At 37.2% G+C, this 15163-nt stretch overlaps 1 protein-coding gene across 1 annotated transcript in view; it reads right to left on the reverse strand.

The window, feature by feature from the left end:
* LOC113059237 (regulating synaptic membrane exocytosis protein 2-like) overlaps window positions 1-14079 on the reverse strand; it is a 136116-nt gene extending 122037 nt beyond the window's left edge. Inside the window, 2 exon segments of the mRNA XM_026227582.1 lie at window positions 13289-13449; window positions 13870-14079. Of these exon segments, the coding sequence (XP_026083367.1) occupies window positions 13289-13434 (146 nt within the window). The 5' untranslated portion in view covers window positions 13435-13449; window positions 13870-14079.
* Window positions 14080-15163: the final 1084 nt, after the last annotated feature.

Here is a 15163-nt window from a genome sequence, read left to right on the forward strand (position 1 = left end):
TGCACGGTGTTGTCTTGTTAAATTGCATAAAAACTCCACTAGATGTGACTTGCAAGTCTTACGAGCGATGTTCTAACCAAATTATCCCTCTTTCTTAGCTGTTCTCAGACTGTTAATTTAAGCTCAAATGACTGTCCTCCTCGCTCCTCCTCAACCCTCTCCGTTCTCTCTGTGGTGCTCTTGAGTGGAGGTGGAGACAGAGGCCTCATTGATGTGACAGCTATAGAATGAGAGCTGACTCATCACTTTAAATAACACACCCACCTCTCACCAGTAGACACTCAGCGCGCTCCTCTTAAGGGAGGATTCCTGCTTTTTTCAATTTAACATCCACCAGCTCTATCTGTGGCCATACATTTAAATCAGTTCTGAAGAAACATATGAAAGCACTTTAGTACTCGTAGCAATAAGTTGAAATAAACTGGAAATAAATATAAAGTAAAATTGAACTAAAACTAAACCTAAATGGTAAAAAAAAGAAAGAAATGAAAATGACTAAAAATGAAACAAAAATAAAAAGGACTCAAAATATCAAAATAAAACCTAAGCCAAAATATTAAAATAGCATATACTGTAAATAATACTAAAATAACTCTGACCCGCAGCCCTTGAATTAGTGCTGTTGCTCATTTCAAATGCAAAGCGGCCAATAACTATATAAGGATTTAAAAATACAACAGCAAAAAAAAAAAAAAAAAACAGAGAAAATAATTAAATGAAATGCATAATATGACCCATTTTTCAACTAGCACTAAATCGCTGCTCTGTCTAAAGTGTGAGTGTGTGTGTATATGGATGGACACACTGGCCTCCCGCTGTCAACGATGCACAGAAGAGGAAAGTCCTGTTACATAACACAGAGCTGAATCTCTGCATGGGGCATAATTACTCCACAATTACAGCTGCCAGTGTGGCAGTCTGGGCTGGTCAGGGGAGCTAGCAGCGCCCGCGCTCTCCTGTCTGCCATCACCACCACAACACATCAGCTTCCACAACCTTCAGCCTGAGCTTAAAGGAAAAATCCTGGGTTACCTAAATGAGTTCTTTCTCTGTGTGCAGTGGTCCACTTCATCTGAACTGTAGCAGGAAAACTGACCAGAGTGTTTAAAAGCAGAAATGTACAGCTTGATAAAGCAAGAAGATCAATGGCTATGTTCAGTACATCATCCTAGCATACTTTTGATACAGATGAAATGCAAAATACATGACATATAGGCAAGTAAATTTAATCAAATTTTTATAAGAGTAAAAATAAGAATTATATATATATATATATATATATATATATATATATATATATATATATATATATATATATATATATATATATATATAATTTATGAAAATAATAATAATTATATATATTTATAAATATATAAATATAATGCAAAATATATTTTTAGGGCCAGTACGTATAAGACAGGCATGAGGAAAAAAGTTTATTTTTCACCCTGGGTGACATTTCATGTCTATTCTATTGTTTAAAGGTTTGAGGTAATTAAGATTTCTAATTTTTTTTAAGAAATGTATACTTTTATTCAGCAAAGACAAAATAAAAATAAATAATAAAAAAAGACAGTAACGACTTTTGCGTTTGCAAAATATTTACATTTTACACAAAGTTCTTTTAAACTATATAATGACCCCAAAAATCCTGAAAAAAGTACAACAGCTTCCAGAAAAACTATTAAGCAGCACAACTGTTTTCAACATTGATAATAATATCAAATGCAAATGATTTCTGAAGGATCATGTGACACTGAAGACATGAGCAATGGTGCTGAAAAGCACTGGATGGAGAGAGGGGAGCGGGAGCGGCAAAGAACAGTGTGTGACAGGTGGAAGGACAGCAGGAGGCCAGTTCATTTTTATGAATGTGGAAATCTGTTTGTGCATGTGTCGCAACAGGTGCAGAATCAACACGACCTCCATGAACCATCTGAGAGACCACAGAGTGCCACTGAATAAACACACATGCTTGATTCAAACGCAGTACACAAGATGCATTAATAGCCAGAGTGTGTGTGAGTGTGAGAACAGGCTCACTTCCAGAATCTATTACGTCATCTAGCTGCCTACTGCATATAATGCATAGCATCCTCGTAAGTCAATGATTTTGCATGTTTTACAAAAAACTACAAAAAAACAAACAAACAAACAAACAAAAAACTCAGCTAAGGCTGAATTTAAAAGAATTTGGTTTTAGTAAGTTGCTATCGAGTTAAAATTTCCAATCAGAGTGAACTATTTGATGTCTGTCAGCATCATTAATAATGTATTTAATGAAATCCAATGCTTGCCTCTTAATTATTTTTACAGTTCCAAAATTATTTGTGCTGCAATTGGCCTTAAAAAAAACTGATCAAAAGGCGGCAGCATAATTAAGTAGTCTACCTTTTGAAACCTCTAAATGCTCCCTATCTAGGGTTTCAGAACACAGCCTCAATGTGGCATAACTGCATGCTAGAATGAAGGCTGTTCTTGAGCCAAAAGCAAACTAAATTTACAGCTCGCCCTCAGACTGCGATGCCTGAAATAGCAGCCGAGTTCAAGGCGGCCCGTCAGAGGCAGACACCTGTTCATTAGGACCATTCAGCAGGATGGCAGGAGAAGTGCCTCCCTTGAACACTTATTTCCCTTCAAAAGAGGATTAGAGCTGGGGGAGCTCTCGATTCCAGCTGTCATCGGTTCCACCGTGGCATCTGGATCAAAAAGCAATCTCATTTGAGCTCGGAGCACCGTGATTGGTCACGGCAGACCCCGGTTAACCTTTGAGTGACAGCTTTAAATCCCTCCCCACATTTAGCGCGACCACCCCATGCATCCAGCTTTCAGAAACTCACGTTCACTTTGCTGATCCGTAAGCAGAAGCTATGACTTGAACCTAAACACAAACAATCAATATGATGAGTGTGTAAATGCCAAATGGAAATGGAGATTACGGCAACAAATAAAACATTTGTGGGTCAGTGTTTTTATTTGTCCACTCTGCTTATTACTAGAATCATTAGTTAAATTCAAATGGACTCCAAAACCTAAAGAAAGAAAGAGTCTTTTTTCCTTCAGACAAAAATAAATAGGAGGCATACATCAAAGCATCTAGTTTTTATTAAAAATAATCAATACAAAAAGAATTAGTCTAAATTTTCAACATGCTGTGCAGATAGTCAGGAGTAGAGCTCTGCACTGAAGATTTTCTCTGATTCGTAATGTGGATCCCACTGAATTTCTGACCATTACCTCCTGTTCCAGCAATGTGTGTTTTGCTACCGAAATTTTTGTGGCCGCTCGTGCAAACATTCTTTTATTGTTTATAATTTTTGCGCTTTCAGTATGCGGGTATTGAAATCGCTTTTGAATGTATGCTCACTGTTCACTTTTGATTTCACGTTCACACACACGCAGTGTAAAGGAGCACATTTAATCTTACAAAATCAGATATGTGTCAGTGAGTTCAGGATCTGCTGAGCAGCAAATACTCCAGCATGGTCTGCAGCCATCTATCCTACTATCAACCTGGTCAGTCAAGCTCATGTTGGATGCAGGGTTGCAAAGTCCATGTTTTTTCACGGAATCGGGCTACTTTTAACTGATGCCCTGGGTGTTTTTTCCCTGTGGGTAAACAAATATGTATAGCATACTTTTCTTTGGTGAGGGAATACTTACAAAAATACCTTTTAATCCATTTAAACAGCATTAATTGTTTTTTTTTTTTTTTTCTTACTTTTTTAACGGTTAAATGGTTAATATGAGCATCCCTACTATAAAGTGTTACCTATTTTTCAGTATTCTTTGATGTACAGAAAGTTAAAAGGAACAGCATTTATTTGAAACAACACATCTTTACCTTGTACACAATGTGAAATGTAATATGTGATAAACTAAGTGGCACTCCACTAAAACACTTAGAGAACATTCATACAACCACTAAAGATCATCTGGAAACAAACTGAAAATCAGTCATTCTGAGAAGAATAGCTTTTATTTATAAGTATGATTTATTGTATGCCACTTGGCTTGATATTTTATCTAATGCAATAACATTCAGACATATTTAAGCAGTGATATAAACAGCAAGCATGCATATAAACTCAAATGTAAGAACCATCCTTTCAGCTCTACTGGGTCTCTCACTCAGTCACACACAGTAACACACACACACACACACACAGTTGTGCTGTTGTCACGCCTGTGGGTTGGGGGAGGGTGCGGGAGCATCTCTCAAGACTAAGTTACAATAATAGCCTACATGACTAACAATAGAGCGGTAATAGATACCTCCAGCATTGTTGGAGAGTGCAATTTCCTGTCCCTGTCCAGAACAAGTCACCAGTAAGTTAAATGCTGTCAGTGTGCTTAACACGTGTTAATGTGGCCACACACACACACACACACACACACAGTAACAGCTGTGCCAAAAAGTCATTAGTGTGGTCACCAAATCCGATCGGACTGGGTCAGACATTGGACACCTATCATTTCCAGATAAATTATATCCAAAGAAGCCTTCATCCTACATAAGCAGTCGACTGTCACGGTGTCATGCAGCAACAAATACACAGTCTATTAAAGGAACAGATCACCTGAAAAGGAAATTTTTCATCATTTACTCACCTTCAAGTTATTCCAGATCTGACTTTATTTTTTCTGTGGAACATAAAAGAAGCCATTTTTAAAGAATGTAGGTGACCAATATCATAGTGTTTTTTGTCCATAGTAAATGGTAGCAAAAACCATTTTAGAACCAACATTCTTCAAAATATCTTCTTTTGTCTTCTACAGAACAAAGAAAACCATACAGGTTTGGAATAACATGAGGGTGAATAAATGACTGAATTAAGTTTTTTTTTTTTTTTTTTTTTGGGGGGGGGGGGGGGGGGTAAACCATCCCTTTAAAGAATCACACATCAGCTCCCAGGGCTGCTGTCCAGGGTGCTGAATCTGATCTTACAAAGTCACAGACCAGCACAATCTAATCTCAGACGGACCGCCCATTGACTGCTCACTGACCGTCTGATACATAATGTACACTAAAGCAGCAAGAGCTGCTGAAATAACCAGTTACAAACTGATAGGCCAGCTTTACAAGTTACTAAAACAGGATGCAAGGTTTACACATAAAAAAAAATTATAATCATTAAGTTTACAGGTTACCAGGATACTACAATAAACCACATTTGTGGAAAAATTATATACTAAGTTCTTTGAGGTCCATGGGATTATGAGAGGTACCATAAAGTGCCTCACCAAGGATGAATTTATTTAATCTACAATATAGTAAAAAAGTAGTAAGTACACTTTAAAATAACTTTTTTGTTAAAATGCATTTTATTCCTGTGATACAAAGCTGATTTGCAGCATCATTACTCCAGTCTTCAGTGTCACATGATCAAGAAATATTTCTTATTATTATCAATGTTGAAAACTGTTCTGCTGCTATATAATTTAGTAGAAACTTCTTTGATAAATAGAAAGTTGAAGAGAAAATGAATAGAAAAACAATGTACCGACACCAACGTTTTGAAGGGCAGTGTTTCTGTCTGAATCATTTCTTACTAGTTATGGACAAACAAATTCTGATCGCACATTATTGCAAACATCTTGTGTTTCAGCACAAGCAGAAGTAAGGAACAAGTCCATGGACTGAATAAAAAATAAAAAATAAAAATTACCAGTCCGTAAAAAACAAAAACAAACATCAAATGACAAGAGACATAATAATAGGTTTCGGACAAATACTGATGACATTTCTGCAAAAAGAAAAAGAAAAAAAAAGAAAGAGACTTCATTGCCACATTTTACACATTGGTCAATGAGAGTAATGTCATCTACTTCATATAGACACGTTCCTAAAAAGCATGACACAAAACTAACACGTTAGACTGACTTTATGCTGACAGTTTAAAGCCTGACTGCATGAAACTAAGCCCAGCACACCGTGGCAGACCACTGCACACTGAATAAATCCATATAGATCAGTGGAGTTCTGCTGATTACATTAGAGATTTTCACTATTGGCTGTGGGCTGCACAAGAACAATAGTATCCCTTTGATTCACATTCCTTTCTATCCTTTCTAAATGACTAACAATGACCTAACTTCTGTCAAAATGACAATATGCATCAATTTTCATGGTTAGTTCTAATTTCTCTCTCTCTCTCTCTCTCTCTCTCTCTCTCTCTCTCTCTCTCTCTCTCTCTCTCTCTCTCTCTATATATATATATATATATATATATATATATATATATATACTGTATATAGGCGAGTAAACTAAAGTTTACTAGCCAATGGCGATTCTGTTGCAAAGGCATGGACTCTAAAAAGGCAAACCATGATGTTTAAAGTATCAACCAAGTGTGGTTGGCATCTGCTCATCAATCAGTCATTCCATGGTATCATGGGAGGTGAATGTTGCCCAGTGCACTGTGATCTGACTCTAAGTTTTTATACTACCCAACCAGACTCAAAGCTATTTATAGTCGTCCATGAATAACGTGAGGCTCTTCAGGATTTGCATGCAATCAGTTTCAGATGAACCAGTGCCACGTTGCACTCTCACATTTCTCTACTCACTTTGACTGGGCAGCACACACAAGACCCATATCACTCCATTGCATCACTATCCTTCTCTTAACATATCCTTTAGTGACGCAGGAAAGAAAAACACTTAGTCAACAAAGTCATTTTATTTTGGAAATCTGATTTGTTTCCAACTGAAGCAGGATATTCAGGGATATTTGATTTTATCTACCAGACACTGACTGCATCATGTGGGCATTACATACTATGGAAAATGTGACATCACTTGAAAATGTTTGTTATTTCAGAGATGGATCATGTTTTTCAATTTTGCCAAAGGATTATGAAGATCATGTAGAATAATTTCCAGCGATGAACTGATCACAACAGCACTATAAACATGCATAATAATAATAGACCATTTTTATTGGTGGGATCTGCTTAAATCTATCCAAATTAAATCAAATATGTGACTTAATGTAAACTCGCAATTGCTAGATACCATAGTAAGCACTATGGAGTTTTATCTATATGCAAAACAAACTGAGAAACATACTGCATACTGCATTTGTGGCAGAACATTTCTAAATGCTGCAAACTGATCAGTTTGTGCTGGGTCAGTCTTATGCAATAGTGGCAGCGCCACTATACGGCAGCAGTGTTGGGTGACGTACTGCTCAGTGTACTACACTCACGCTGGGCGCTTCCTCTGCACAGGAAACTGGCTGGGTTCAGATTTACTCATACACTGCGTATCACAGCATGTTGGTTTGAGTTCAGTTATTCAGTTGTAGTCAACAAAATTGTCTTTGATCTTGAGCATACATAATTCACATACCTTCAAAATAACAGGTTAAATTACTTCTGGCTCATTCACCTCATGAAGCTGAGAAGTCAGGTCAGGAGCACCGCATTGTGGCTATTTTCAATGGATCATTTAAGTAGCACAGTACTCTTACCATTTCTGCCAAAAAAATAATTATTTCATTTTGTCGCTAAGGCAAAATTTCTATTTCCATTTTTTTTTTAAAGCTTTTCATCTAGATTTTAGATTTTATTTTATTTCACCTTCAATTGACTGATAGTGTCTATACATCAGCAGCAACACAGAAGACAATTCAAAAACTGAATTCAATTGAGTTACGTGTTGATAAGCTAATGACGCAATTAATAAAGGTACAGCAACACAGCTTTCACCTTGTCTGCCATTTTGGATGGATACTTTCATCTCACCAGTCTGAGTCTGAAACAAAACATCAAATGACTGAAAAATAGTAAAATAAAACACATTATGACACGCAATAAAAGTGTGGGCAACAGGAGAGGAGGCGCGGTTACAATAGAAAAAAAAAAAAAACAAGATATAAACTGAGAGAAAGAAATGAGAGAATAGGTAATGCTAGGTGACAGGAACATGAGCGAGTCATGAATAGGAAGGCAAGTCGAAACGAGAGGCGGACAAAGCTAATGCGGACAAACAGAGAAGTTCTTCTCAGCCGTCATATGGCTCACTCCATACACAAAGGCCTTTCGTTAACTTAATCATACTGCATTCTAAGACATGCAATCCTAAAATGCATTTCAACAAGCTCCGTGAAAAAAAAAAAGAAAAAAAAATGGTGGACCAGTCTAGAAAAAATTACATTTTAAATCCACATATAAATAATTACTGAAAATCATTGGAAATGTGTATGTAATAATCTATTTTATACTAATTATTTTAAAATAAGTATTTCTTTATGTGAGCAGCATGATTTTTATGATGGATTATTGCAGGAGCTCCCAAACCCACTTTCTTTTAAAAAATAAAATAAAAATGGAGGCAAAATATAAGATGGGTTCCCCCTGAGATTTTAAGTTAATATTTTAATAAATTAACATTAACATCTTCACATGCCTCTGATGACGATTAATGGTCACATAACATAAAATTGTAAATGAAATTTTTATTAATAATTCCCAAACATTTAAAGGTTATAAGAATTCAAATTATCAAGCTTTTATTTTGTCAGAAAACCAGAGATGTGCCATAAACTTCTTACCACAAAAAAGTCAGAAAATCTGCACTTCACTCTGAAACATGAATACTTATTTAAATCGCAGCCCTTCATATTATAATAGCACTAAGCTATATCGCAATAGTTGTTTTATTTCAATTAACTATGCAGCCCAAATTACATATAAAAATTGTGCATTCGGTTTTATTAATTATTAGCTTTTCATAAACTTACTAACCCCCTGCAATTCCTTCCCAAACCCCCATTTGGGAAATCCTGCACTTCTGTATATGTAGAGCGTTTCAAATCAGTCACATCTAAGATTCCACTTTAGAATACTGTCTCGGAAGGCTGCAACCTACTGTAGGCAGATCACTAGGTATTGGAACAGAGCCAACAGACACACACTCCACCTCTGGTTGACCAACATTCGGTGCTTTTACAAACCATTCCATTAAAAGATAAGTTCATTCCAGAATTCAAATTTCCTGGTAATTTACTCACCCCATGTCATTCAAGATGTTTGTGTCTTTAATTTTTCGGTCAAAAAGAAATAAAAGGTTCTCACCCTTCCCTACCTTTTTGATTCACAGAACACAGATGAAGAACTAAGCCTTGCTAACTAGCTAGAACCCCTTGAAGCTGCATTGAAACTGCAATTTGGACCTTCAACCCGTTCTTTTGGGTCCCACTGAAGTGCACTATAAGGAGAAAAATCCTGTAATGTTTTCCTCAAAAACCTTAATTTCTTTTTGACTGAAAAAAGAAAGACATGAACATCTTGGATGACGGGGGGGGGGGGGGGGGTAATGTCCTGCTCATTAGAAGCATGACAGAGACAGTTGGTGTGTGTTCTGTGGCGTGGATCGAGCCTCGCTGTGGTCTGTCCCCATGAGGGCAACCACGATGAGTGTGTGGGGGAGGGGGATCTCACTCAGCTCTTTACATTGTAGTGGGGGATGCCATGTGTGTATGAGTGAGTCTACTATTCAGGCCACAGTGTTCCTCACCTCCTTTGTATCTACTGACAGGTTTGAGAAAGGATTCCTGTGATTACTGATGGAAAACAGTTTTGGTCTCAGACACCTTGGTTAGTTCCGATGTTTGGTGCGGATGATCTGGTAATATGAGGCGTTTACAGATCGAATCTTGCACTTCCCAATCTGCTCTCAAACAAATCAGGGCCTCCCCCTTTCATATCAAACATGTTTGATATTTAGGATTTTAAACCAGGAAGATCAAGGCTATGATTACATAAGAACTGGATAGAAGAGATAGAGGATACTGCTTGTGGAAGTTTTGAAATAACACAAGTGTTTGAGTGTCTGTGTAATATGTCAACAATGTACCACATCCGTAAGGACAAAGAGAAGCGTCGGGGTGAAATCGCCTCAGTTTTGAACATACCGAGTGAGTGTAGAACGCTGCTAACATATGTAAAAATGAGTTGCTGGAATGTCAATGATGATCTGCTGAGTCAGATCACATGAGGCACTACCTCGGGCATGATAATCTTATATCTTGTAGTGTGTGATTCACCATGATTATCAAATCTTGTAGTGCATGTACGTTTAGGATTGGGGGGAAGAAAATCAGCGATGATTCTCCTTGTGTGTGCTGCAACAAGATGTCATAATCAGTGAGACTAGTTAACAAATGATAAAACAAGTATGAAACAAGCAAACAAACAAATCAGCATTAAATGAAGCCATACCGGTTTAGTCAAGTACAAGTCTCGTTAGGCCTTAGTGATACCAGAGGGAGAAGTGCAAGCTCTTGAACAATAGCACAGCAAATCAGCAACAACTGCTTTCCTCAATGCACTCTCTCTCAGTCACATCTCCGAAACACCCTGTCTCTCATTCTTTCTGTCTCTTTCATACTTTATATCACCTCCCCTGGCACACTCTCACTTTCAGCTACTAAAACTCTCCCTCACTCTCTGTCTCTCTTGCTGGATATGTTTCAATTTCTTCGTTGCTCTTCCAGTGAGATGACAGGAAGTTGGCAAACCTTTCTACAGAGGGCTTCTTCGTCTCTTCATTCTCCCAGGATTTCCTGAGTTGGCTCACAGCCACTGTTGTGTATGTGTATGTGTATGTGTGTGTGTGTTTGTGTGTGTGTGTGTGTGCGCACGTGCATGTATATTTACGTGTACGACGCTTTAAAAACATCCTGGAACATCCTGTGGCTTGGCTACCATGGATACAGAGATTTATGGTGCAAAAAACCACAACTAATTAGTGACCAGTCGACCAGTTATCTTGCTTGTTCTCCATTGCCACCTGGACTAGACAAAGTCTGAGCCAGAGCAACTCAGGAGAAGTCCATAAACACTAATAAACAAATGCCAAATACATAACATACTGTAACTCAAAACATCATTCCCAGTCCAAGAAGAACATTTACAGAGACTAAGCTACAAAAACGCTCATTCAGAACATCCTCAACATCAGAAAGATGCACTGATTAACACAATTATGATCAGCTGTTTGGATTCTCATTCTGACAGCACCCATTCACTGCAGAGGATCCATTGGTGAGCAACTGATGCAAGTTATCATACATAGAAGTCTTAAAGGCACAGTTTAATTCAAAAGGAGGTAATACAATCTCCACAGAGTCTTAAATATACAATAGTGAAAGTAGCCTTTTCAACTTAAAAAAAAATTATACACATAAAACCTTGATTAACCTGAGGGACTTTAGTAGAAAAAAATAACGCAAATTATGATATGACCCACAAATGAAGGCATGGCCTTGTGGACCAGTGATGAGAATGTGATCAGGCTGTGTGTCACATGACTCAGGTAGCAGCTCTGCACATTCACTGTTCAGTATAAGTAACAGTCAAAGGCCAACAAGCCACCGTGTTGTTGTGTAACTCTACACCAGCCATTTGCACACTACTCTAGAAAAGATCAAAGGGCTTCTGACAGCGTCACTGATGCTAACCAACGATCATCCCTCCCTTACGTGACATCAGCACTTGAGTGGCTAACATCATCTCTCTCGAAACTATGAATGGTGTATGTGTGTTAATAGGGAGGAATCAAGTGACTCACCTAACACACACAAGCAGTGAGGTGGCAGTTGGCTTTATATCTGTGACTCATGTTTACTTCACTTATTGCACCGAATCGACTATTTCCATGCTGCAGTATTAATATTTACTTAATGATAGAAGCACGTCTATACACCCTCACAAAAAATCCATGAGCTAAAGACATTGCACAGCAAATACTTCCCTGTTTGAATCCTGGAGAGTCTGTGCATTCATTTATTGCACAAAGTTACCAAACCAATGACTAGGGGATATCAGATAAGCCATAATTTACCTTAGAAAATTACTATGTTTTAAGAGTCATTGCAAATAGAAGGAAACATTTTCAATAAGCCTGGAATCACCAACATAAAAGTGATCAACTAAATATTTATTGCACACAAAAGGGCTGCTTAAATTATACTACTACTAATAAACAATTCAGGTCTTTAGGATAAAGCTCATAAGTAATGCTCAAAGCTGTAAATAAATAACTGGAGCATTGGAATTATTTTAAAAGAATATACTATTTAAGTATTTACTTTGAAATAGAAAATTTTACAAATAGCTACAAAGAAATGGAATGAAACATTCCATTTTGGAGTGAAAATAATTTCTACACTAATCTTTTTTTTCAGTTTTTTTATTTGATATATCCCTAATAAAGAATCTTAGTTTGCATACAAAATACATACCTTCTGCTTGGTTGTATATAGCAGGGTTTTTAAGCCTATGGCCCTCAGGGGGTCACAAAAGGGTGATAGTGAACATTTTGGAAAAAAATACTGTTGACTGATTGTAAATCATGGGATTAATCATGATTCTTTTATACTAATGTCAAGCCTTCATACAATATTCGTTAAATGTACACACCTAACATTACTTTGAAGGTAGGAAAAGATATGCTGTCAACGCTGTGATACTTTCCAAATAATATTTTGATCACCACTTTTGGCTTTAATACAGCGACAACACAAAAGCAATGTTGTTTTTAATAATACTATTTTTCATAAAGTATAAATGTACCATTATACTTTCAAATATACGTTGTCTTTACAATTTAAGTGACAGAGACCTTCACAAGGTCGCAATAATAATATCTAGGGGTCCCTGGCATCAAATAGTTTGAAACCCCTACAAAATGGAACTATTTCCTCTATTTCTGTAGATTAGACAGTTGTGTTAAACATCCACAAATGTGCCCAAGAACATATTTCATACAAAATCCAACCCCTAAAAGCCTATGACTGCATTCGTCTTAAATTCATTTGCATTTATACTGAAAATAAAGTGAAATTCTTCATATTTCCCAACTGAGAATAATCATTCATTCAGTGGGTTTGTAAGTCAGCGGACAGCGCCATGGTGCTGAAATGTCTGGCGCCGCAGAGACAATGCTCAGGTCAAAACAAAATTAGATATTCACATCGATTAAACTGGAACAGCGTGCTATTGTACTATGAACTGTCCTTATGGAGTGTGCACTAGTAAAGGCGATAACGGCGCAAAATACAATCACAAAGCCAATAGTATAAAGCGGAAGTCTGATGTCCATATGACTAATAAACACAAATGTGATTCTCACCAATAGACACACTGAGAATCACCACTAAACCTCTGACACTCGGGCTCTCTCTGTCAAACCAAACGAACAGAGACCATTCACACCAGCCTTCAACCAATAGCTCGAGATGTATTTTTACATACATATGATCCGTAATGCTCTTACTTCAACATGGACTGTTCCTTCTCCTCCTCTTTCTTCTGCCTGTCCATGACACCGAGGATGATCTTCCTCTCCTCCTCGGTGAGGTGGCTCAGGTCCGGCATCTCCGGCAGGACAGGCCCGCTGCGGGGCACGGCTGGAGCTGACATCTTTACACGCCGATGCTAAAGAAGATCAATAACCAGACTTAATCCATGATGAATGCAAGGTCTATTTGATCAATCTTCGGTGGGTTTTGGTAGGAATCAGGAATCAAAGCATCATGACCCACAGCAGTATCTTTGATGAACGTTATGATGTTTTAAAACACTAACAGAGGTGGTTAAGTTATAATACTACTATTGAAATGATAAGCTCTTTTAGATTTTAGATCAATTACATCAATCATTCTTTGAGCAATAGAAGAAGGGACACAGCTGGTCCTTTAAAGGCAATGGCTATTGAAATTATCGTATTCCTGTTTAAAAATCTCCTCTTCCTCAACACAAAGGGAATAAAAATAATGCAGCGATGCATTGTCAATAAAATATGCAGATCTCAGTTGTTATTCCAGATCTCAGTGAGGTTGTGAAATCGCCTCTTGCCTTTTATTTGGCCATCATCCTGTTCAATCCTGCCTAACCCATCGCTGTCATCGTCCTGGACAAGTTATTTTGCATCTCATAATAAATGTTTGCTTCCCTTTTGAGTCCCTCTGCACAGGTGCCTCGCTTTTCTCCAGGTTTGGAAATCCTTGAAGATATCTTAAATACACAAAAATGGATGCAGCGACATAGAATCCCAATTGGTATTGTGGGAGGAGCAAAGCTGCCCGGCCGGGAGGCGAATTTACCGATCGCACTATGGCGAAGGCGTAGCTTTTAATATTCATGAGGTACGGTTTGCTCTCGGAAGGAAACTATATGGAATGATATAAAACCATTTGACGTCAACACGGCCTACTTAATATTCAAGAGAACTGCATTCGACATTGGAACAGAATAACTAGGCGTCAGCATTACCTAATTAATATTTAAGAACTAAACCTTATTCACTGGAAGGAAATATGTACTAGAGAGTAAAAGAAATTGCAATTCAGTGCTCTTTTATTTTAAAATGAAGTATATTTTTCTAAAAGTATGGATTGACTTTTTCATAAATTAAATTTATTTTGAAAAATAGTCTTAAAAGGCATTTAACGTAAATGCATAAGTACAGTTCACAACAATTATAAAATTGGCCAATTTGATGGAAATCTGTTATTCAGGAACCAAGCTAGCACCATTGGTGGTCAGCATGACCCAATGAATACTGAAAAATCAAGACTTGACCATTGGAAGGTCAGGACGCAACGTCAGTATGACCAAATTACTATTCAGCTAACCCCTTTGCCATAGTAAGACTCGCAATTTCATTGACTGCAAGTCGAAAATCATAGTGAAAAAACGGACTGGAATCTGCATTGGAGCAGGATCAGACACACATTCTAAAAATACCCTGCAAAGGGGCCGTTGCCAATAGGAAGTATAGACACACAATGCGTCAAATCATTACTATCTTCATGGGATACTACTACATCCTTTCTAAGAGATAATAAGGCATTTTAAGATGCTAAATTAAACATGTTAATCATTTCGATTTATACCTAAATAAACATTCCTTTCATCTGAATTAATGAATTAAATATTACTGAGGCGATTACGTATGAGATTATGGTACCAGTGCTTTTAATGTAGCAGGGCTTTATTAATATCATACCAAACATTAATAATTCAATATTATTTAATTAGTTGATGCTTCTTCAAATTCTAAAGCATAAAATTTAAATGCATCACGTTATGACCGGTTCATCATTATAAAATGTCAATGACTTATCAATAAAAAAAATAAAAATAAAAA

The sequence above is a fragment of the Carassius auratus genome, chromosome 41 (assembly GCF_003368295.1).
Source record: "Carassius auratus strain Wakin chromosome 41, ASM336829v1, whole genome shotgun sequence".
In the NCBI taxonomy this organism is placed as follows: Eukaryota; Metazoa; Chordata; class Actinopteri; order Cypriniformes; family Cyprinidae; genus Carassius; species Carassius auratus.